The 26,393-nt window shown below is 35.8% G+C and overlaps 1 protein-coding gene and 1 long non-coding RNA gene across 2 annotated transcripts; both read right to left on the bottom strand.

Moving 5' to 3' along the window:
* Positions 1–6,872: 6,872 nt before the first annotated feature.
* LOC131428785 (uncharacterized protein K02A2.6-like) lies at positions 6,873–9,318 on the bottom strand. Its single transcript, XM_058592829.1, has 3 exons — positions 7,743–9,318; positions 7,488–7,666; positions 6,873–6,902 (listed from the first exon to the last, which is right to left on the bottom strand). Exons 1-3 carry the CDS (start codon positions 9,205–9,207, stop codon positions 6,873–6,875), a joined length of 1,674 nt encoding a protein of 557 aa, XP_058448812.1. The 5' UTR covers positions 9,208–9,318.
* Positions 9,319–12,200: 2,882 nt separating this feature from the next.
* On the bottom strand, positions 12,201–12,852 carry LOC131427473 (uncharacterized). The gene is made up of 3 exons (XR_009229273.1): positions 12,767–12,852; positions 12,442–12,703; positions 12,201–12,384 (listed from the first exon to the last, which is right to left on the bottom strand). It is a non-coding gene; the product is annotated as an uncharacterized LOC131427473 (long non-coding RNA).
* Positions 12,853–26,393: the final 13,541 nt, after the last annotated feature.

The raw sequence follows: 26,393 nt of genomic DNA, 5'->3' as shown, positions 1-26,393 counted from the left end.
TTTCAATCTGCATTTGAATATGCGGAACTAGCGGATAATAGTCAGTAGATTCAATTAATGAAGACACTAAACATACCGAAACGGATGAAATTAAAAATTCTCGTGGGGCTGAAGGAACAAAGTTAAACGGTATAATCCAGTGATTAAAGGTAAATAACTGTATTTTTTTTTAAATTCCGTATTGTTAATAACATCACAAAGAACGAATATAATATTAGTATTAATTAATTACGCTGTTATATCTGTGAATTTATATGTGTTATTCCAGGTTGATGACCCTTTTCCTGAGGTTAATTCCTATATCCCGATACTACTTTACAAAGCTGAAGGAGGAACTATTATTTGGCGCGATCATAAAATTCCAGTAGACCAGTAGAGGGAGATATTCCGTACTGCTTCCGATTGCTGTGCCAGTGTTTTGAAGTATTCAACTGTAAAAGCCATCTTGCAGATAAACTGTTTTATTTGTACATTATGAACACTTTATATAGTATTGGAACTCTTACTACAACGGGTGAAAACTTTCGCCGAAGCTATGAGATGAAAGAAAATTAAAACAGCAATATTTACTGAATCCTCATCAAAATTTGCTGACCAGTACAGCTAAAAATTACAATTCGAACAAACTTCAGTTTTACTGAATGTTCGTCAATAATAAATTACTGAGCAGATTACCGTACGTTCAGCTGTGTAAAAGTCGGTAAAATATTGCTGAAGTCGGTAAAGAAAGCTAAGTGTGTAAACTGTGAATGGATATTACTGATTGTTCGGTAATTTTTTGTACTTTTATTTTCCTTTGGTTAAAATTCTTTCATTTTCGGATATTAGAAAACTACACATATTCACAAAAACGAATGAAGAAAATTCCAACCTGCTAAAAGAAAATTCCAACCACGAAAAAAGGGTCAAATGTTTCGGCTGACCGGAATTATGAGCACCTTCCAAAACACTGCACAATCCGTCGAGTCTACCAGAAATTACCCTTGAACGATTTGTGTAGGCAGCAAGTGGATAAGGGATACAAAATTATTTTTTGCCTCTAAGGAAACAAAAAGTTTTTAGTGGTTCTAATGTTTTAAAAACTTTAGCACCTGAACCTCAATCCATTCGATGAACTCTACAAGATTTTGATTTGATTAATAAAAAGAAAAAAAGAAAATTTTATCAACTGTTTGACAGTTAGTTTTCACGACAATTGGTATTTACAGAAGTTCGGTTATTGGAAGAATATTTTACAATACGGATGGTATGGGTTTTACCGTACTCGGCGACTATTCAGATTAACCGTATGAATTGTATATCTATTTACAGAACTCTGTAATGAAAACTGATCGTCCGGTAAAAATTTGCATAATTTTTGTAAAATGACGTTCATATACCGAAATATCGGCAATTTCTATTGATTACCGAAAGTTTTCGTCAAAAAAATACCGAACAGCGGAATTGAATCTTAGTGTGTACCCTTGTGTTGAATCATATGTTCTAACCGTGTATATCATGTTTAATTGGTTTAAAACATAGTATTGTTTTGTTACAAGAACAAACATTGATTCTAAATATATTTAAAATACTTTCATTTCTTTGATAAAATCTTAGTAGACGATTAACAGCATGCAATTTTTTTCCGAATTAATGGATGAATTGCATATCCTCTTATTTTTTGTCTGGTGTTTCTCTTAATGGCCCTTATCACCGGTGTCACTACACGGTGAAAACCAAGTGAAGTAAATGTAGGTCCTTATTACGGAAGTCGCTTCTAAGACAAAAGTAATTACTTGAATGAACTTGATGTCATTATTACCATCACGCCACCAACATTTTGTTGAAAAAATTAGTTTTTCCACCATAGTGATAACTTCACTATGCGTGATAATGATAATAGGTAAAATCAAGTGAAGTGACATGTAAGTGAAGTGAATGTGAAAGTGGAAGTGAGAACGGTAATAAGGGCCAATATGACTTCGGTTGATAACCACCCCGGTGCGGTGGTGTGATTGTCATCTGCATACAATTGGCTTGAAGCCGAATTTTTTGGTTTTTTTGGTTCTAGTTCGCTGTCAAATGCTGTGTTTAAGCAGTGTTCACATCTTTCTTCATGCGGTTGCACCAACATAAGGAAATGATTTCGATGGAATATAATCAAACTATAACAAACCACTTTTTTTTCTTATTCAAAAAGAGGTCAAATTACTTGTTTTGCAGAGAATACTAGACAAGAGTTATATTTATATTGGGTTTGAAGAAATTAACTTTTGACACCAGTGTGGTTTGATTGTATGGTATGAACGTAGCTTAAAATATTGTTGACAACAACGCCACCAAAACAAAATGCGTCGGTTTCAGGAACCAGCTTCCATAGCAGGAGGGTGTTGATAACACAGCAAATAGACTATATTGCCAGTCAGAGCTAAAAATTGTCACGCATTCTCAATGAAAGAAACCATTCCAGCAGTCTCATTTTCAATGTTTTACTGTCTCATTCGTAAATGACCGACACGAGAACAAACGAAAAGAGACGAAGCATTTTTGTTTCTCATCGAAAAAATGTGAGAGCATACCCAGTAAATTCGAACATCGGACGCATCGTGCACGAAAGCTTTTGATTGCGTTTCGAGCTTACATAGTGTATCCGACGACACGACCAGGCACTCCGAAGAAAAATCAGCATTAAAACTGTTCGCTAACGATTCACCGCCAGTTACCATAAATCTAGCGACCCCTTGTAAATGATAAAAATAATCTTCTCGAGCAACACTGTTTAAGTTGCTATGAACTAGTTACCAAGGAACCCCAAAACAAATAAACATGTTTTAAAAGCGGTGGAATAGTTCTATTAGTATTAAACTTTGTCCAAATTAAGCAGAAATGCATTTAAATGGACTCGATTTTCGGAATTTAATCGAAACTATGGATGAAACCAACGAACGAGGACAATGATCTGCTTCCAGCGATTCATCCGTACACTTCAACTGCTAGCTTTTCTGGGCAGTAGGATTCGGTGTAATATGCCGGTGTCAAAATTGTTTTGTGTCGGTTGATTGCGCAGCAGTGGAAACAGTATTTCACTTTGTTGGCCACTATTCGAGGATTACTAGTGGAATTCCACGAAGAAATCATTTTACCGTACGTTATGCAGGTACCGCAGAGCACTAGCTTCACTCAGCTCGTTGTCGGCCATTTCCATGTCTTCCTTCTCACACAACGGTTCCAAGTCAAGACCTGAATTTTGAACTTGGCTTTATAAAAGACATAACTCATACTACTCAATTTTTACATTCCGCTCGAGTCAGGTAAATCCATTAAAATGTTCCGTAATATAATAACCGATCTGAAATTTATTTTGTTTACATTCATCTTGCCTTCGATATGCAGTAACCAAGGTTATGGTGACTGTTATTCAAAATCAATAAATATATCAACTTGTGCTGCCAGTTTAAAAAAATTCACTAGCGTTTTCGATTTGACATTTCCAGTTACTGAGGGGTAGTTAAATTTACGATACAGTTTTGATAGACGAGTGGCAGGTCGTGTCGTCGGTGTATCGGTAGAACAAAAGAGTGAAGATATACCAAAGCAGAGAGCGGATATCCAATACTCAGGTGATGAGATATATCGGGGTTGGATTTCCAACCTCAAACATAGGGCCAGAGTTTTTCTGGCCCTAAGAGGCGAATGACCTAAAGGTTAAAGCCTCCATGATCGAGACAAAAGAATGTTTAACACTCTTGCACACCCTATCGGGGAGACGTCGGCTCGAAAATGCCTTGTTTGATATTCCTTCGCTCTGTTTCTCTAGCGATACATAATGTAAACATAAAGCTTTTTTAGGTCGACGCGATTGATGCAAATGGTGCAGAATTGTCCGATGACGGGCCGATCGAAGCGCTACAATCGGCCCTATATCGTGCTCAATCGGTCCGATGATCGGGCCGATGCGGGTCGACAACATCCACCGGGTAATTGCCAACGTCACTCTTTCCTCTGTGACAAGACGAAACCAAACTAACGTCTTCAGGTAACAACAGCCCCACTTAGAAAAAAACGTTCTACGGTGGTCCTTCATTGGTCCAATACGTTGGATCATTGGTCCAATGAAAGTCCAATCAATCGTTCAACGGGAGGCCAACACGGGACCTTCATTTGCCGATTTTGAAACAGACCGTTGAACCGAATGCCATTTTTTTCGTTCAACAAACCCGGCAGACAGAGGCAGGGATGTCAGGTTCACAGATTAATAGATTTTGAATTCTCTGCACAGATTTTTAAAATGACACAGATTTTCACAGATTTCTGAAAATGATCACAGATTTTCACAGATTCTTGAATAAATCACAGATTTTCACAGATTTTGGAAATCGAGCACAGTTTAGCACCAAAAAGTACAGAGCGGTTCAGGAAAACGGTACAGAGCGTGTTGGTAGCGAGACCTCTTATTTTGCTCACCAAATTGATTTTGAACTGCTATTGTGGTACGGACAAATACAAATTATAATACGGAGTACTTCGACAAATTTTCAAGGACACATTTTGCATCGTGCGGTACACTGTCATGATACACTGTCAGAGTGACAATGTACTTTAACGAGTTTTCTATAAAACTAGCAATACTGAAGGGTAAGAACAAGTTCACCATAGTTACTGTTTATTGTAGTGAAAAATAAACTTGAACTATGTTGTTGTGTATGAGATATGGTTATTCCATATCGGATTTTGTTTTTTGTCCTCCTTGGCTTTTCAGAAATTTGCTCCTTGGCTTTTCGGAAATTGCTCAGTATTATATGTTAGAATGTCTCGGCACTGTTCACCGAATCGTTATGGTAGCCATCCGTTCTTCACATTGCAAATCACTCCCGTCAGAGGAGTAGGAATTTTTCCAACATCTGCTAAATGCGGGGAACCTTTACGTCATAATACTAATAGAAAATAATTCAATTAATAAGTTTATCCATCATGAAAGAAAAACTGTTGTGTCTGCCACCGTTCGGGCTATAATCAATTTGTCTGGGTCACGCATATATAGCGGCCCTTACACGTGACAATATTATTGTCAATCCAAAGTATTGTCAATACCGTCAATCCAATTGACTTGGTAACTTGAGTCCGCATTTTTCGAAATAATCAAGCGTTTGAAGCTTCAAATATTGCAACTGAACATTGAAACATTGAGAGAAGAGTTCATTGTACATATTTGACAGTTTCCTCTCTGGAGAAAAAGTATTGTCGGATTGATGAGCAGTTTTGATTTTTTGACAATATTTTCGTCAATCCAATGAAGTTTCCATTACACGATCAAAAGTATTGTCAATACTCCTTGTATTGACAATAATATTGTCTCGTGTAAAGCGGCCCTATGAGTGACTATTGGGAAAACGCATACACAGCTTGCATTTGTTTCTCTTTTAACTTTTATATTATCGTGTAGAGCGCTAATCGCTGTTTCCGTGGTACGTATACGAATCGTACCCATGTTCCACACCAAGGCCCGTCTATGAAATAAAGTCCCATCACTGCCAAAAAATATCGCAATTCTTCATTTATCGATTAGCTGGAGTGTATCTTTGAATTTGTTGCAATACAACAACGGAAAACATAAACAAACAAACTTGTTTTGCGCCGTAGCAACTAGCATAAAGCGTTGCCAGAAACGATCTCCTTCCACATTTTCAAACTATCGCAACGAAAGGGAGTAATTTGCTAGGCTTACTTGTTCAGGCTGTGAACCAAACATTGGCGGTTCGTTTGTATGGGACTTAGGGGTATTATTATTTGTATTTGGTACGGATACGGTCACAGATTTTCACAGACAGGTTTTGGGTTTGATCACAGATTTCTGAAAAAATGACCTGGCATCTCTGGACAGAGGTCCATTGTTGAGCCATTTTTAACATGAGGAGTTGGAGCCCCGTTGAACTAGTTTTACTGAAGGAATTTCTCAAGTTTTTTCTACTTATTTGTTAAAACTAACACTACATACCTGCACAATACTTCTACTTCACGTAGAATAACAACAAATTTTCTTTTTATGTAAAGGTAACACCTAATTTTCACACTATTTTTGCAAGAGAAAAGACAACAACAAACCGTTCCAGCAAATTGAACGAATATTTCGTGCAATATGTCGTTCAACAAGCACTCAAAAACCAACAAAATTGAACGGCCTGCTGAGAGGGGCAGAATTTCAATTGTCATTCTTCCATCGATGTATTGAAAATATGTGACGCTTGGCTATAAAAAGTGACTAAAATATGGCAAATCGAAGTAATTACATCCCAGAACTTCTTTGGAAACCAAAACTACTACAAATTCGAGCACCAACAGTTAAAACTTATTGTAAAACCTTTTTCTGTCGTTTTCAATTCTCACAGCTTTGGTTGAATATCGACACTGCATATTATGGGATTTTCACTGAAAAATGCAAATGACTGAAAGGGCAAATGAAAGAAAAAGCACAATTTTGAAACTACTGTCCCGCTTATGTCAAAAAGCACAATTTTGAAACTACTGAACATGGATTTCGTTCTCATAGTTTGCAAGCGAAGCTGAGAGTGACAGTAATTTCTTGTCATTTTCGTCTATTCTTCGGTCAATGAAAATCACTTTTTTTAGTTCTGTTGCCAGTTAATTCTCGTTTTAAGTGTAACGATCTTTCGTTTCACCGGACCAGGATTCGCTATGTCCCCGATTTGGCGGTTCAATTTGTGTAATCCACAGTTTAACTCGGGAAATCACCTATTGCGCAGATTACCGATCTGGACAATGATGTACGTCTTACCTGCTCGAAACTTGTGCCTGTAATGGCGGCTCGCGCCAATCAAGCAGCGTTGCTGTCCATTTGATGTGTGAGGAAGTATGACATGTAGAGTGGCGCACGGTCATGCAGTGTTGCCCCACACATCCCCCTCCTGCACAATAGAAGAATTGATGAGAAATGAGTTTTTTCTTAAATAAAATAAATTTTCACGTTGGAGGCTGAGATTTGGTATGCTTGACAGTAGTACCATTTCTATTCGTTCATTTTTTCCGCAGAGCTTGGCAAGAGAACAGTTTTATTTTAAGGAAGGCTTTATTTTGTTATTTATATTAAATACAGAAGATTTAATGGATTTATGGAAGGTAAGTTAACTACTAATAAATTGAACCAAGGATATCATCGATTAATGTTAGGTTTCCGCTATTTCCCTCTATCGCTACTCTAGGCTCTGAAGTTCTTCTTCAACCACTTGAACGCAGTCGGAGAGGTACGCAGGAGCTCTTCTTACTCGTTTGGGACGATTATGGCGATCAAAACTGTCAGTGCTATCAAGACTGGGACGCTGCTCTAGTCTCACCGCATTCGAATCCATATCACGCCACGGCAGAACTTTCTTATTATTTTTACGTTTCGTCTTTGACTCATCAGTGCAGAGCAGTTCAAATTGAACTGCTTAGTGCTAAACTCGGCAGTTCAATTTGAACCGCTAAGCAGACGTAAAGTTTCTGCTACTTACAGAACACTTTTTGAATTGGAACACATGGTATAAAAACATATCATTAAACTTAGCGGGTTTTCTGATAATTCTTCTTTTTCTTTCTGGATACTGGTTTTGGTCATCCCACAAGGAATCATTGAAAATGCCTTCAGTTTCTTGTGTAAAATGTGAATTAATATTCAAATCTTCTATATCATCTAAAATAAAAAGTAGTTAGTTTTGTTTGTTAAAATAGAATTAATATTTTTAAACCAGTTGAAGTAACACTGTTACCCGATTTATCCTCTTGGCTTAAGGACGGAGTATCAAGATCTATGTTCTCTGGAGCCAATTTTAAATCCTGAATGTTGCGAGTGTACTGAACTCCTCGATCTCTTCTAATGACCAACTTGGCCCCATGTCTTGTAAGAACTTTGTATCTTTCCTTTGAGAATGATCGATCGGTTTTCGAGTTCTTTGGAATAGCCATCACAACTATGTCTCCCGCTGTTATTTCTGATTCTTTTGCTCCTCTGTGATCATCGGCATATTTTTTACTAACGAGTTTTGAAACTGCATCTTTATCACGAACATCGCAACGATCTATTTTATCTGAAGATTTGTTTTCCCAAAGGCAAGGAAATATACCTCTGTATTTCCAGCCAACTAATAATTCGAATGGCGTTATATTGAGTCTAGAATGTGGTTTAACATTATTATGTACATGTACGTATTTTTCAAGAGCATGCTTCCAATTTATTCTGTCTTCTTTAGCTGCGGCTAAGGCTTTTATTATCCCTTGGTTTTGGCGCTCAACAGCACCATTAGACTGAGCACTTAGAGGTATAGATTTTCTAACTTTTACACCTTTTTCTTCCCAATACTTGATGAATTCAATTCCTTGAAAGGGGGGTCCGTTATCACTTTGCAAAATAAGTGGTAAACCCCATGTGTAAAATATTCTACAAAGAGCTGAATTTGTGCATCGAGCATCTGTGCTTCTCATCTCTACCACTGCGAGGTATCTGGAGTAAGTATCAACTACTATAAGAAAATCGCCAGAACCACAATTAGGGACGGCCAAAAAATCTATTTGTAATATCTCCCATGGACCATCTGGCAGCTCGCGACTTGATAGAGGAATAGGAGGATTTTTTCTTGACATTGCCAGGCATGTTTCACATTTCTTTACAAATGTTTCTACATCCTTACTCATTCCGGGCCACCAGAAAAACTCTCTCATTATCTTTTTCATTGCAGCACATCCTATGTGACCTTGATGAGCTGATTTAACGGCTTTTGATCGAAGAACGTTAGGTAAAATAATTAAATCGGCTTTAAAAATCATTGACCCATAAGTTCGTAATTCATTTTTTTGTGCTTCAAAGCGGCGTAGATTTTCCGGCCATCTTTCCGTTTGTATAGCCATTCTAATTGACCGAAGTTCATCGTCTAGTTCTGATGTTGATTCCATTTCTTGCCATGTTATATCCATTGATCCTGCGTCTAAGGCATATAAAAGATGTGTATTATTTTCTTCGTCGAAAGGCTCATCAATCTGAGTCCTTTTTATTAATCGAGATAATGCGTCTGCCACATTCAAATGTCCTGGGATACGTTTAATAGTGAAATCATATGCTTGAACTCTTAAGGCCCATGCTTCGGCGCGAGAAACAGCTCTTTTGCTTATTTTATGACCGTCTCCGAAAATGAATTCATTTGCCTCGGAATCTGTACGCACAGAAAATGTCTTGTTCATGAGATAAAATGAGAATCTCTCTATGCCCCATACTATAGCCAAAGCCTCTTTTTGTGTGTGTGGATATTTTTGTTCAGAGTTAGTTAGAGCTTTTGATGCACAAGCAATAACTCTAGGGATGTCCTTCTCATTAAATTGTACTAACCCAAGCCGACGGGAGAAGCATCAACATGCAACTCCGTATTATCTTTGTAGTTGAAATATCCTAACTTTGTAATGGACTTCAATGCTTCGTTCTTAAGAAAATGGAATTCATCTTCTTCATCTTGACTCCAATAAAATTCAGCAGCTTTTGCAAGATTTCTAAGTTTTTCTGTTTTGTCCGCCCTGTTCTGGATAAATCTTTCTGTAAAATTCATGAGTCCAAAGAAACTCTTAACCTCCGATGTAGTTTCTGGTCTACGGAATTGCTTAATTGCGGACAATTTACTATCTTCTATTTTCATTCCATCGTGTGACATAGTAAATCCCAAAAATTTCACCGATTGTTTACCAATTGAACATTTTTTAATATTTATATTCACGTTATGCTCCTGTAATCGGCTTAAAACGTTATTAAGATTTTGGTCGTGCTCTGCTTTATTCTTTCCAAAAACAATGATGTCGTCTAAATAGTTGCGAGTTCCTGGACAGTTTGCCAAAACTATAGTCTGGAGAATTTCTTGGAATATGTCAGGAGCATTACAAAGTCCGAAAGGAAGTGTTTTAAATCTGTATGTTGCTTGTCCGGCAAAAAAATTGGTTAAATGTCTTCGTGAAGAACCACGTGGAAAAAAGCACTCGTTAAATCTATTGTAGAAAACCAATTAGCCTCCGACAGATCTGCCAGTATACATTCTAAAGTTGGCATACGAAATGGTGTTCTTATAATACATTTATTCGGTCCTCTTAAATCCACCACTAGTCTGATATCGTTTTTACCTTTAGGCACAATTAATAAAGAAGAACAGAAGGACCTGTCCATGTCTTCAGCAGAGATGCCAGATATTTCCATAGAAAATCTGTATTGATTCATATAAAATATCTGTATTTATCTGTATTCGCTAATAAAATGAAATTTCTACAATACAATTATGTTAAAAGGTGTTATTCCAATAGATTATGGTTATAGAGTGGTAGATTAAATTTCATATCTTATATTATATTCATCGACGAAATTTTATAGTTTTTTCCTATCAACAACAATTGAATTATGGTGCCATATACTTGTGTAATTTGAAAATGTTCACTTCATAAGTTGAGATGGATTTCCAAAACACAATATGCAACGTCAAGTCAGGTAATGCAACTGTCAGTCTGGCAATAGTGATCCATGATGCAAAGACTAGTCTAACTTTTAAGTTCAATTTATTTACAAATTTTAATATAAATGGATTTCAGTGCTCTTCATTAAATATGTGCACAAAAAATAGATATTTTAAAAAGTGATTTGTACGTTGATTCCTAAACGTTTATCTCGTCATTGCAATCAAATACTAATAGATAGTTTAAGTTTTTTCTTAATACTTTTGATGAAATCTGTATAAATCTGTATTAAATTTAAGAAATCTGTAAGCAATCTGTATTCTGTATTAAATCTGTATGCGCATGTGAAAATCTGTATAATACAGATAAATCTGTATAAATGGCATCTCTGGTCTTCAGTGACAAATTCGATGATTCCAGATGCCAAAAGATCAAAAAGTCTTTTTTTTGTTTCTTCTTTGAAAGCTGGTGGAATGTTTGTGTAAATGTTTCTAGATGGTGGTTTCGTTGAATCGTATGATAGTTTAACAGGTGGTACATTGAATACTGGAAACTCTTGTGATTTATTTATCACTCGAATTTCTCCTTGAAGAAGCATACTGGAAGATTGAAATACAGGAACATTCAATCCAATTTGTAGAACACTGTAACGGATTGCTGTACTTCGACTCATCAATGCTCTTCCGTTAGCGAAAGCATAAAATTTTTCATAAAAACGCGGGCGATCTTCCGAAACAAATAGTTCAGCCAAATACAAATAATAATACCCCTAGGTTCCATACATTCGGAGCGCCAATGCCCAGTAAATCCGAACATCGGACGCATCGTGCAAGAAAGCTTTTGATTGCGTTTCGAGCTTGCATAGTGTATCGGTAGAACAAAAGAGTGAAGATATACCAAAGCAGAGAGCGGATGTCTGATTACTCAGGTGATGAGATATATCGGGGTTGGATTTCCAACCTCGAACATAGGGTCAGAGTTTTTCTGGCCCTAAGAGGCGAATGACCTAAAGGTTAAAGCCTCTATGATCGAAACAAAAAAATGTTTAACACTCTTTCACACCCTATCGGGAAGATGTCGGCTCGAAAATGTCTTGTTTGATATTCCTTCACTCTGTTTCTCTAGCGATGCATAATGTAAACATAAAGCTTTTTTTTATGTCGACGCGGTTGATGCAAATGGTGCAGAATTGTCCGATGACGGGCCGATTGAAGCGCTACGATCGGCCCTATATCGTGCTCAATCGGTCCGATAATCAGACCGATGATCGGACTTATGCGGGTCTACAAATTTCACTGGGTGTTTGGTTCACAGAATGATCAATTTAGCCTAGCTTGTTTCATTGTTTCGTCATGACAGCTTAGAAAAGTTGAAAAAGAAAATCTCTGGCAACGCTACAACATCAAAGTATGCTGGTAATTATCCTGAAAACAATGCGTCACTATCTAAGAGCGGATGAAAATATTTCTGCTCCCGCTATGTTCGCAGGATACATTAACGGAGAGCGGAATTAAAATAAACTGCGGAACGCATTATAATGTCGAATTTGGTTACCAACCACCATACAAATTTGTTCGCTTAAAATGGATCCCTATAACCCAAATTGATCCCTATAACCCACCAGTGCGCGACAATACATGGTAAGGCGAAAGACGTTTCGTTGCGCTGCCGCAGAGGAAAGGAGAGTTTCGGAAACACTAGGATAGAGAAAAAAAGTTGCTTTTTGAAGGAAACATCTATCATTCCCAACACGCAAACGCAGCTCAATCAAATTTCAACTTCGTTGGTTTTGAACATCATAGAGACCATCACAAGGACGGTTTCGAAATCGATTTTCGATTCACCAGGTCACTTTTGTAATGTGATCAGTCTTCTTCTTGGACGTTTTTATAAAACCTACAAACTGCAACTCTGCAAAACAGCTGCGCTGCCCTATAAAAATACACCATGTTAAGCAATAGAAAAATATTGCTTTAATTTAAATCATACCGTATCTTGGGATCCACTTGGCGTTCTTGATCGTCTATGTTACTTCCGTCTAGAATAGTTCGCACTGTAAATAGTATACAGGATAGTTGAGTGCAGTGGCGCGATGGACACCCACAATATGCCTCTAAATAACGTAGCAATTCGTTCTAAATCATTATTCATGTGTCCCAACGGATCAACCTCGAAAAAAGTTTGCCATCGTATGCTGGACTCGCCGTTGTATTCAACGTATTTATTGATCATTTCCACGGAAGGTTATATTCTATCAGAAAGAATGCTTTTTAATTGCTAAATTACTAAGAATATAAAACGCTTTTCAACTTACTTGTAAAGCCCCAGGAGCAAAATTTTCTGATTTAACTTCAGGGATCAGAATAATAAACAGTAACTATGGTGAGTTGAATTGTACCCTTCAGCGTTGCCAGTTGTATGGAAAATTTGATAAAGTACATTGTCACTCTGACAATGTACCCTAACTGTGTACCACATAGCGCAAAATGTGTCCTCGAAAATTTGTCGGAGTATTCCGTATTATAATTTGTATTTGGTTCAGCTACGAATGTTGCAATTACAGGAATTGCATTTTCAGACGCGTAAGCCTTTAATGGTATGTCGGATCCCTTTTTCATGCTAAGCAAGGTTTTTTTTTGCTGATTCACTTGTTAATAACCGATTAAAATCTTCTGTACTGATAGTGTTAACTTCAGCTCCCGAATCAATCAAAAGCGATATTGGGACTCCGGTTATAAAACCGATAATAATACCCTCATTATCATTATGTTTGTAAAGATCATTTACACGATACACTTCATTATACTTTTGCTGTAATGATAGAATTCTATTATTTTCCAAGCAATTATTTATTTATTTTTATTCTTCTGAAAATTTATTAATTGATTTTTTTTTAATTTAAATTTAATAATTGTCAAGTACTAACATTATTGCGAAGAAGATACACTTACAGGATTTGATTCACTATCATCATTATCACTATCCTTTGTAATTGCCAAAAGTTTACGGACTTTTGGTACTGAATTATCGTTGTTATTATTATATCGTTTTGATGGAGCTGGAACTGTTTCACGACAAGCTCTTGCAATATGTCCTTTCTTCTGGCAGTTCCTGCAGAATTTATCAACTGCGTGACAAGCTGCGGGTAGATGATATGTGCTTGTGCATCTCCAACATGGATTACGAGTTCCATTCTGCTGTTTCACAAATACGTTTTTTGGGAAACCATCTTTACGATGAAAACGATTCTGGGAACGAGACTTAAATCCATTCTCTGTATGGGTCGACACTGCAGCTAATTCTGCATGATTTGTTTGTTGATGGTTTTTTGCAAACAAATCTTCATTTATTCTACTTATCTCACAAGCACGAACTTTTCCTAATAGATCAGCCAAAGAACCACATTTCCTCATAATTTTTCGACCGATTTCCCTAACGACAGGGTTTATAGCATGAGACTGGATAACGTCTAATACGTTTTCTATCATGACATCTTCGCTGTAATCACAAAGCTTAGCAACGTTAACTATTCTTTTTACGTATTTCAAGTCAGATTCGACGGAGCCTTGTGCCATTGATCGAAGCTTTTGTCGCTGCATTAGACAATAATCACGAGATCCAAAAAACTCTTTTAGTCGAGAAATCGCATTCGAATATGGTTTTTCATCTTCGGGTGGGAAATTTATAGAGTTCTTCGTTCCTTCAAATATGTCAAGCAACTTGGGTCCTGCTTTTATTTTAAATATATTAAACTTTATTTGTTCATCAGCTACACCGGCGAGTATCATAGAAGCGTCAAGTAGTTCCTTCCACTGCTTAAAAGATTTTCTATCAATTTCTTCCTCATTGTCAATTGCTTTACACTCCGGAACATGCAGTGAAGCGAATGATAGATTGTTAATTGAATTTAGGAATAGGGAGTTATCGGCCATTGAGTTCTGATCTTTGCGTAAAATTTGGTGTTGATCGATATTATCGTCACGGTTCACTGGATCTGCTGACTGATGTAATTGGTGTTTATTGGTTTGTATTTTCTTCAATTTCTTTGCCAATGAAACAGTACGTTTCTTTTCTGTTGCCAATGCATGTGATAAAAGCAATATCTTGTTTTTTGTAATAGTCTTCATATTTCTAAAAACAAACAACGTAGTAAAACACTAGAGTTTTTATTTTAAATATTCTAATCGGTCAAAATTATTATCGAAATCTGGGTCACTTTTGCATGAGCATTTTTTTATTTTATAGAACGATTTACATTTCTATCGTACGCTTTATAAAAATAAATTCTTAGTTGGTGGTACCACTAGAAATCCCGTTATTTTCACTCAGAGAAATGCTTATTATTATTTTATTAATGATCACGCGAAGCCATCATATTTCAATGAAGCTAAATTATTGAAAATCGTTAGTACTGAATATTACACAATTTCCACCCAGAGAAATTTGAACTATTAAATGTTTCAGTTGATGGCCACTCGAAGCCAATATATTCCCACTCAGAGGAATTACCTGAATTCATTAGAATTCAGAGCTACTCAAAGCTTCACTATTTCCACTCAGAGAAACTTAAATTGTAAAATGTTTTAATTGATTGCCACTCGAAGCCAATATATTCCCACTCAGAGGAATTACCGGAATTCGTTAGAATTCAGAGCTACTCAAAGCTTCACTATTTCCACTCAGAGAAATTTAAATTGTAAAATGTTTAAATTGATGGCCACTCGAAGCCAATATATTCCCACTCAGAGGAATTACTGGAATTCGTTAGAATTCAGAGCTACTCAAAGCTTCACTATTTCCATTCAGAGAAATTTAAATTGTAAAATGTTTAAATCGATGGCCACTCGAAGCCAATATATTCCCACTCAGAGGAATTACTGGAATTCGTTAGAATTCAGAGCTACTCAAAGCTTCACTATTTCCACTCAGAGAAATTTAAATTGTAAAATGTTTAAATTGATGGCCACTCGAAGCCAATATATTCCCACTCAGAGGAATTACTGGAATTCGTTAGAATTCAGAGCTACTCAAAGCTTCACTATTTCCACTCAGAGAAATTTAAATTGTAAAATGTTTAAATCGATGGCCACTCGAAGCCAATATATTCCCACTCAGAGGAATTACTGGAATTCGTTAGAATTCAGAGCTACTCAAAGCTTCACTATTTCCACTCAGAGAAATTTAAATTGTAAAATGTTCAAATTGATGGCCACTCGAAGCCAATATATTCCCACTCAGAGGAATTACTGGAATTCGTTAGAATTCAGAGCTACTCAAAGCTTCACTATTTCCACTCAGAGAAATTAAAAATGGGGAAATGTTCTAATTGATGACCACTCGAAGCCAAAAAATTCCTTCTCAGAGGAATGAATATTGATTGTTTTGAAATTGGAGCCACTTGAAATAAAAGCTAGGTAACGAAATCCTCATTGGGGAAAAATTATGAATTTCAACATATCATTTTAAAAAATTGACAATTCTTGAACGTTTACCGTGCATACATTTTAAATATTTCGTTTTACTCACATTTTAGAAGTTTTCACTATTCTACCAAAACCAGTAGATCGGCGTCTTTTCGTTCTGATGTTTGATTCGGGTTCCCGATCCTTGCAGACATCTTTCTTCCTTCCGACTGTGCCATTGTCGTGACTTGATGGTTTATTTTGTCCTCCTATTGTTCCGAATACCCTACTATTTTACTTTTCTTTAAAAAAATTTAAATAATTTATTTCAAGCGAAAACTTGGTATATATTTATGACCGCTCTCTTCAAGGTCTGCTTCTAAACTGACTGATATTTTTCATTTAGCAATAGTAACTAATAAAACCATAGAAACTGCTGCTATGCAGCGCCTCGATCTTGTCTCGTTGTTATCGTTATCGTTGTTATGTTCATATGTAACTTTTTAACAGACTACTAGCTTTGACCTAATATATATTTACAGTCGGTGTTGAACAGTCGTTCGCACCGCACACGTATAGCTCTTGGCTCCTGGAATTTTTTTTCTGGCTACCTAGAGTTTCATTGATTCAAGGCTTCAGTCTTTTTCAAGACTACCTGAATCACTAACTAAGTGACTAAGTGATACAAAGAGTGATATTAGAGTGACTAAGAAATTAATCAGCCTTTTTTAATGCTAGCTAGGAGTCTAATCGAAGACTAATTTAGCCTAGTTAATTTAATTTAAAATTTCATTCATTTAAAAAATGCCTGCGTCCAACCGGAAAGGCAACAAGCCTAAGGCTAAAAATAATTCAATACGGAATAAATCACAATCCGTTATTCAACATTTTTCTAATAACATTCACGATATTATAGAATCTGAATGTAAAAATAAAAGACAACGGACGGATTTCCCTTCCGCTGATCCTATGCCGTCTAACAATATTTACGAGATTCTTCCTGAATCCGATTGTAGCGACATAGAAGAAAATTCTTCAAAAATTCCCAAAATGGACGCTTGTCGTTCTGGGAAGAAACATCAATCTATGCCACCAGTGACGGTGATGATTTCCGACTTCAAAGCATTCCGTACTGAGCTTTCTACTTTTCTCCCGGAAGTAAAAGTCTCATTTCAAATCGGACGAAGAGGAGAATGTCGAGTCTTGGTTGATGGATTGGAAGATTACGAACGTCTTATTCGATATTTGTCCGAGAAACTTCATAAATTTTATTCATATGATATAAAATCAGACAGACCTTTCAAGGCTGTCTTGAAAGGATTATCAAATGATCAAAGTATTGATGAAATTAAAAATGAACTAAAAGAATTGCTTGGTTTTGCCCCTTCCCAAGTAATACTTATGAAAAAAAGAGCGAATGGTACTTCTAAACCACGCTCTGTAATTTCCCATGAACTTTACCTAATACACTTCAATCGAAGTGATGTAAACAATTTGAAAACTTTAGAAAAAGTACGTTTCATTTCCCACATTAAAATTCATTGGGAACATTATAAACGGCATAATCGTATTGCAAACTTAACACAATGTCGTCGTTGCCAAGGCTTCGGTCATGGAACCAAAAATTGTCATATGGATATACGGTGTTTGAATTGTGGTAAATCACATTCGAAAGACGTTTGTCCAATGAATGAAACCACTGATAAATTTTCATGTTCAAATTGCAATGGAAATCATAAATCCAATTATTTGAAATGTCCTGTCAGGGAAAAAAAAACAAGTCAAATCAACGACCTTAAATTTACAGAACATACCTGAAAATCAAAAAACCGTTACAAATGCCACGCTTAATTCTTCTAAGGCACTGATTTCTTCGAATTTGAAACAAAAAACAGGTACGCCTGCCAATTCGTCTTCTAACGAAAACAATTTATTGACAGGTAGATCGACCTCGTCATCATCTTCTTCTAATGTCAGTTATGCTGGTATATTAGGTAGTAAACTACCTCCTATTTCTTCTAATGTAAATAATTCTAACGAAAACAATTTATTAATAGGTAGACCGGCCAAATCACCTTCTTCTAATGGCAGTCTACCAATATTCCTTCAATGCCATTCGCTTCTTTAAATGAAGTCCATTTAGGCGATATAACTGAAAATAAAATGATCTACCTACAAGATCAACTTTTTCAAATGATCATCCAAATGAATTCGACTTCATCTCTTTTTGAAGCATTTCAAATCGGATGGCAATTTGCAAATAATATTATAATGAATCTAAAATTTAACAGTGATGTTAAATAAATATTTGAATATTTTAAATTGGAATGCTCGATCTTTGAAATCGAGTGAAGATGAATTTTATAATTTCCTCGAAGTTCACAAAATCCATATTGCCATTGTGACAGAAACTTTTCTTAAACCAAATGTCAAATTGAAAAGTAATCCACATTATGTGGTTCATCGATTTGACAGGTTTACTGGAATGGGTGGTGGAGTTGCCATTTTTGTCCAACGGCAAATTAAACATCGAATTTTACCTTCTTTCAATACTAAAGTTATTGAAAGCTTGGGAATCGAAGTTGAAACCATTCATGGAATTTATTTCATCGCTGGAGCATATTTGCCATTCCAATGCACCGGCGAACAATTAAATTTCTTTAAAGGCGATTTGCAAAAACTTACAAGATATCGATCGAAATTTTTCGTAATAGGGGACTTAAATGCTAAGCATGTCCAGTGGAATTGTAGGCAAAATAACAGTAATGGTAAAATACTTCATAATCAACTCTCAGCTGGTTACTTCACAGTTCTTCATCCCAGTAATCCGACTTGTTTCTCTTCAGTGAAAAACCCGTCTACAATTGATCTGGTTCTAACAGATCAAAGTCACATTTGTAGTGAACCGATTACACATGCTGACTTTGACTCAGATCATCTTCCAGTAACATTCAGAATTTCCAACGGAGCTATAATTAATCCAATTAGTTCTATTTTCAACTATCATAGAGCTAATTGGTTGGATTACAGATCTCACATTAAAAATCATGTGGATCATGAAACTATTTTAGAAAATTCTGCGGACATCGACACAGCAATTGATAATTTGAATCATTACATTATCGAAGCTAGAAATCTTTCAGTTCCCAAAGCTCAAACTAAATTAAATTCTCCTATCATCGATGACAATCTTCAACTGCTCATTCGGTTGAAGAATGTTCGTCGACGACAATATCAACGTTCTCGTGATCCTGCTATGAAAAATATAGGTAAGGATTTACAAAAAGAAATTAAACATAGATTTACTCTTTTGCGAAATGAAAATTTCGCTAAAGAAGTTGAACAAATTAAACCATATTCTAAACCTTTCTGGAAACTTTCTAAGGTTCTTAAGAAACCTCAGAAACCAATTCCTGCTCTCAAGGAAGGAAATCAAATACTTCTTACAAATGGCGAAAAAGTTCAAAAACTCGCTCAGCAGTTCGAGAGTGTCCACAATTTTAATTTGAACGTTGTGAGTCCTATTGAAAATGAAGTCTCACTGAAATATGATCATATTTCAACCCAAGTGTTATCACACGATGACATTATTGAGACGAATTTTGATGAAATTAAATCAATTATTAGAAAACTTAAAAACATGAAGGCTCCTGGTAATGATGGAATTTTTAATATTCTTATTAAAAATCTTCCCGATGTTGCCTTGAGACTCCTGGTTAAAATTTTCAACAAGTGTTTTTCATTAGCTTACTTCCCAAAAAGATGGAAAAACGCTAAAGTAATTCCAATACTCAAACCTGATAAAAATCCAGCAGAAACATCAAGTTATCGACCAATTAGCTTACTTTCTTCTATCAGTAAACTTTTTGAAAAAATTATCTTGTTGAGAATGATGACTCATATAAATGAGAATTCAATTTTTTTACCAGAGCAGTTTGGATTTCGTCATGAACATTCAACTACTCATCAACTTGTCAGAGTAACGAACATGATAAAATCAAATAAATCTTCTGGGTTATCCACTGGAGTTGCTCTTCTAGACATAGAAAAAGCATTCGACAGTGTTTGGCACAAAGGTTTAATAGCAAAAATGTCTGATTTCCAGTTTCCTATTTATTTGATCAAAATGATTCAAAATTATTTAACTGATCGTACTCTTCAGGTTAGCTATCAGAATTGTAAATCTGAATTGCTACCCGTACGAGCCGGTGTTCCGCAGGGTTCGAGTGTAGCTCCAATCTTGTATAATATTTTCACTTCTGATCTTCCAAATCTACCCGTTGGTTGTCAGAAATCGCTATTCTGTGACGACACAAGTCTGTTAGCCACGGGTAGAAATCTAAGAGTGATCTGCAGTCGCCTACAAAGAAGTTTAAATATTTTCAGTGATTATCTGTCAAAATGGAAAATTAAACCAAATGCAGCAAAAACGCAATTAATTATCTTTCCTCATAAGCCAAGAGCTTCTTTTCTTAAACCAAACAATAATCACATTCTAAAATTGAATGGCTTGGAATTGACATGGTCTGATCAAGCTAAATACTTAGGTTTAACGTATGACAAAAAACTCACTTTCAAGGATCACATTGAAGGAATCCAGGCAAAGTGTAATAAATATATTAAATGTTTATATCCTCTTATAAACAGAAATTCTAAGCTCTGTCTAAAAAACAAATTGTTAATTTATAAACAAATTTTCAGACCAGCCATGCTTTATGCGGTACCAATTTGGTCAAGCTGTTGTTCCACCAGGAAGAAAACGCTTCAAAGGATTCAGAATAAAATTCTGAAAATGATTTTGAAGCGTCCTCCCTGGTTTAGTACAAATGAGTTACACAGACTCACAAATATAGAACCATTAGATGTAATGTCACATAATATTATAAGCAAATTCCGACAAAAATCGATGCAATCTTCAATTGAATCGATTCGCTCTCTGTATTAGTTAGTAAGTTAGTATATAAGTTCCTTTTCCCCATTACACAATACAAGTAGGTTTAGAATTTTCCCTACACAAAAATCTCAGAATTGCGGAAGCAAATAATGTCCTCATGGTAATAACCAAATCATATATATAATAGGGCTGAAAAGTCACCACTTGTGGCTGAACACCCAATTTAAATCTTAATAATTTAATTTTAACTCATATTCCAATAAACAGTTATTTAAAAAAAATTAGAGGGTTGTATTCAAGACACGACCGAGCACAATAACATTAAAAATGAAATGTTTCTAGGGTCTTCATAAAAAAAAACAAAAATAAAGATGATAATGATGATGATACACTAAACTTCACTACACTTCACAGTTACTTTAAAGCTCAATTTTAGATACAAACAACTTAAAAATTTAAACCTGAACAAATGAAACTATTCTATTTTATGATGATAATTTTCGAGAAACGTACAAACTTATTAATTTGATTTGATTTATATCGTTTATTTACCCCCAGTTTTAACCTAATAATGGTCGTTCACTGGGTGGACTTATTAATTTTATAAACAGTTAATCGATCCAAGAGAATGTTGTACGAGTAATCTCAGTTATGGTGTAATTTTATAATTTCTTCAAAATCGTCGATAATCTTCGGAAAGTGTCGATAAATAATATGGCAACAATACGAGGAAGAAAACATGTGAAACAGTCCGCATAAAATATTTAGTTACTTACATTGATTTTCGCTTTGGCATATTAGGAATATACGGAATGGATACGCAACGAAATTCCGAAATTTTGTTCATATTGTAACTTGATGTTATTAACACATGAATAAACATTGTCACAGTTACAACGCGTGTAGTCATCAGACGCTTATTGTTTTGAAGCAAATAATAATTGAACTGAAACTGGCGGTTAACCAAATTCTACGAGGGTTCTTATTCAAACTATACATGTACAATCGTAGGTAAACTTACCTGGAGTTTATCTTTGATACTATATGATATTGCATCTAATTGTACTGTATATGTGAGCCTGTGGAATTCATTTATACTACTAAACCGAGGAGACCGCTTTTAGATAAGTTTCAGAATTTAAATTTGTATCTTTTGAAGCGTTTAATTCCTGGTGGAACAACAACTTGTTCAGTCACATTGTCACGTTTTGTTCGTATGGGAATGGAGATTTTAGTATGCAAACCGATCCGTTGACAAATTAAAACATGTATTGAAGCTTTGGAATCATTTAAATTAGGAAAATCCATTAACAAATCATCGAGGAACAAGCGCTGCAAATTAGATCCGAAAAATCTATCGCCGATAATTCTAAATTGGCTTGATAGTTACCAGAGAACCAACATAAAATACCCAATTCAAACCAATTTTTCAATGGTATGCAATTGAAATATTCAAATGACGTTATCTCATAAGGTTTAGTTAAATGTTTCCGAATCGATGACTGACTAATAAGCGTTCAAAAGTATGAAAGAAAAATGTTACGCGATTAGTTTTGCATGTTTTAAATTGACACCCAGCCTCGGGAAGCGAAATGTAAAGCATTTTTAATGGCAAAATCGGCCATTTGCAAAATACATTTAGCAAATTTGCTAAATACATGGGATATTTTAAAAGAATCGGTAACCACGCTGATTCGGTTCTTCAATAGCTAGATGATATATAAGATACTCAAGCGAACACGGTGTTGCAGACAACAGGAAATTTCACCAACGCATAATGCAAAGGCGACAATCCAGCAAGTGAACGCATATACAATCCAGTCATCAGATCACTGGACAAGCTACTTGTTTCATTCACAGTCAAACATCAACTAGGCAAAGAAATATTGTGCAGCTTATATTTATAGATTTCTCTTCATACTACGCAGAACGATACGGTTTTTTTCTGCATGACGCAAAGGCCCCTATGCCGAACAAGAAGTTGACGTCATTTTCTACAACAGAGATTGGTGGATGAAAACATAGGTCGATTCCAACCATTTTTTCAATAGTATGCTATTGAAATACTGAAACGACGTCGGCATACATGTTTAAGTTAAAAGTTTCCGGATCGATTGGTTGTTAAATTATAACAATCCATCAACAAATGACCGAGTTATTAACGTTCAAAATTATGACACAAAAAGGTTACGCAACTATTTTTGAAACTTTTAATTGACACCCGGCCCCATATAGTGAAGAGTAAGGCATTTTTAATGCCAAAAAAAAAATAATAATATATATTTACATTCATTTATCTATTCTCTACAATTTTGAACTGCTATTGTGGTACGGATACGGTCACAGATTTTCACAGACAGGTTTTGGGTTTGATCACAGATTTTTGAAAAAATGACCTGGCATCTCTGGACAGAGGTCCATTGTTGAGCCATTTTTAACATGAGGAGTTGGAGCCCCGTTGAACTAGTTTTACTGAAGGAATTTCTCAAGTTTTTTCCACTTATTTGTTAAAACTAACACTACATACCTGCACAATACTTCTACTTCACGTAGAATAACAACAAATTTTCTTTTTATGTAAAGGTAACACCTAATTTTCACACTATTTTTGCAAGAGAAAAGACAACAACAAACCGTTCCAGCAAATTGAACGAATATTTCGTGCAATATGTCGTTCAACAAGCGCTCAAAAACCAACAAAATTGAACGGCCTGCTGAGAGGGGCAGAATTTCAATTGTCATTCTTCCATCGATGTATTGAAAATATGTGACGCTTGGCTATAAAAAGTGACTAAAATATGGCAAATCGAAGTAATTACATCCCAGAACTTCTTTAGAAACCAAAACTACTACAAATTCGAGCACCAACAGTTAAAACTTATTGTAAAACCTTTTTCTGTCGTTTTCAATTCTCACAGCTTTGGTTGAATATCGGCACTGCATATTATGGGATTTTCACTGAAAAATGCAAATGACTGAAGGGGCAAATGAAAGAAAAAGCACAATTTTGAAACTACTGTCCCGCTTATGTCAAAAAGCACAATTTTGAAACTATTGAACATGGATTTCGTTCTAATAGTTTGCAAGCGAAGCTGAGAGTGACTTTTTTTAGTACTGTTGCCAGTTAATTCTCGTTTTAAGTGTAACGATCTTTCGTTTCACCGGACCAGGATTCGCTATGTCCCCGAGTTGGCGGTTCAATTTGTGTAATCCACTGTTTAACTCGGGAAATCACCTATTGCGCAGATTACCGATCTGGACAATGATGTACGTCTTACCTGCTCGAAACTTGTGCCTGTAATGGCGGCTCGCGCCAATCAAGCAGCGTTGCTGTCCATTTGATGTGTGAGGAAGTATGACATGTAGAGTGGCGCACGGTCATGCAGTGTTGCCCCACACATCCCCCTCCTGCACAATAGAAGAATTGATGAGAAATGAGTTTTTCCTTAAATAAAATAAATTTTCACGTAGGAGGCTGAGATTTGGTATGCTTGACAGTAGTACCATTTCTATTCGTTCATTTTTTCCGCAGAGCTTGGCAAGAGAAGAACAGTTTTATTTTAAGGAAGGCTTTATTTTGTTATTTATATTAAATACAGAAGACTTAATGGATTTATGGAAGGTAAGTTAACTACTAATAAATTGAACCAAGGATATCATCGATTAATGTTAGGTTTTCGCTATTTCCCTCTATCGCTACTCTAGGCTCTGAAGTTCTTCTTCAACCACTTGAACGCAGTCGGAGAGGTACGCAAGAGCTCTCCTTACTCGTTTGGGACGATTATGGCGATCAAAACTGTCAGTGCTATCAAGACTGGGACGCTGCTCTAGTCTCACCGCATTCGAATCCATATCACGCCACGGCAGAACTTTCTTATTATTTTTACGTTTCGTCTTTGACTCATCAGTGCAGAGCAGTTCAAATTGAACTGCTTAGTGCTAAACTCGGCAGTTCAATTTGAACCGCTAAGCAGACGTAAAGTTTCTGCTACTTACAGAACACTTTTTGTTTTGCAACGAAGTGCAATGTCTTTTCTGACGTGCCGAACGAAAACGTGTTTTCGACTATTTCTGGCCGATGCAGGTATGGTCATATAGGGGTTAGCCAAATTTTGTGCTAGGGCACATAACCGTTTTTATTATTTTTACGTTTCGTCTTTGACTCATCAGTGCAGAGCAGTTCAATTTGAACTGCTTAGTGCTAAACTCGGCAGTTCAATTTGAACAGCTAAGCAGACGTAAAGTTTCTGCTACTTACAGAACACTTTTTGAATTGGAACACATGGTATAAAAACATATCATTAAACTTAGCGGGTTTTCTGATAATTCTTCTTTTTCTTTCTGGATACTGGTTTTGGTCATCCCACAAAGAATCATTGAAAATGCCTTCAGTTTCTTGTGTAAAATGTGAATTAATATTCAAATCTTCTATATCATCTAAAATAAAAAGTAGTTAGTTTTGTTTGTTAAAATAGAATTAATATTTTTAAACCAGTTGAAGTAAATCTGCAAATTTTACAGACTTTTGAAATTGTCGCGACCTTTTTTCCAAGTTCGTTTAGTTATACATCATAGAGAAATGTCTGCAATATTTGCTAACAGCAGATTTGTTTTCGGATATATAGACTTTTGCAACGCTGTCTGAAGATATTTGAAATTTTTATCTGGCATCTCTGTTCCTGATAATAATCGCCCTTATTCTGAATAACGACGTATTGATTTTTCACCTTTATTAAAAAAAAAATAATAAATTTTATATTCGCCCTTATTCTGAATAACTCCGTATCGTTTTTTCCCTCGTATTTCATTTGTATTCCCCATAACGCTAGCAAAATCAAAGGTAGCTATGATTCGATCGAACCACATTCGATCGAAAAATCAATACGTCGTTATTCAGAATAAGGGCGAATATAAAATTTATTATTTTTTTTTAATAAAGGTGAAAAATCAATACGTCGTTATTCAGAATAAGGGCGATTATTATCAGGAACAGAGATGCCAGATAAAAATTTCAAATATCTTCAGACAGCGTTGCAAAAGTCTATATATCCGAAAACAAATCTGCTGTTAGCAAATATTGCAGACATTTCTCTATGATGTATAACTAAACGAACTTGGAAAAAAGGTCGCGACAATTTCAAAAGTCTGTAAAATTTGCAGATTTACAGACATCTCTGATCAGGAATAAGAGTGGATTGACATCTTATGAACTGTTGAGGAAGTTTCAAACCTTTCCGATCCGGTTCGATATCGGTACTGATGTTATGCAAATTGCATTGACGGCGAAACTGATTCGGGCAGGTGTGAAGACATTTTAAGCAATCGTGCCATTGTGTACATACTGTGGCTTCCCTGGACAATCTGGTGTTGAATGCGCATCCTTACCTTACATCATATAATCCAACAAACTTACTAACACCTGACTTTATATTATCTTATTTTATTTTACATGGTGGGGGCGCAATGAAACGAGAATGTTGAAATAAGGAACTGTCATCGAAGGCCTAAGAGCAAGGAAATTTTAGGAAGAAGAACCCTGGGGCGTCCCAAGAGAATGACGAAAAGGTGGTACTCTGTGTGATAACTCGACTTTTGGTAAGTTGAGGTAAGGTGGGGAGAGAGGGGTTATTGCACTATTATTTTTA

Source organism: Malaya genurostris, chromosome 2 (assembly GCF_030247185.1).
Source record: "Malaya genurostris strain Urasoe2022 chromosome 2, Malgen_1.1, whole genome shotgun sequence".
In the NCBI taxonomy this organism is placed as follows: Eukaryota; Metazoa; Arthropoda; class Insecta; order Diptera; family Culicidae; genus Malaya; species Malaya genurostris.
This window is presented reverse-complemented; position numbering and strand designations above follow the sequence as displayed.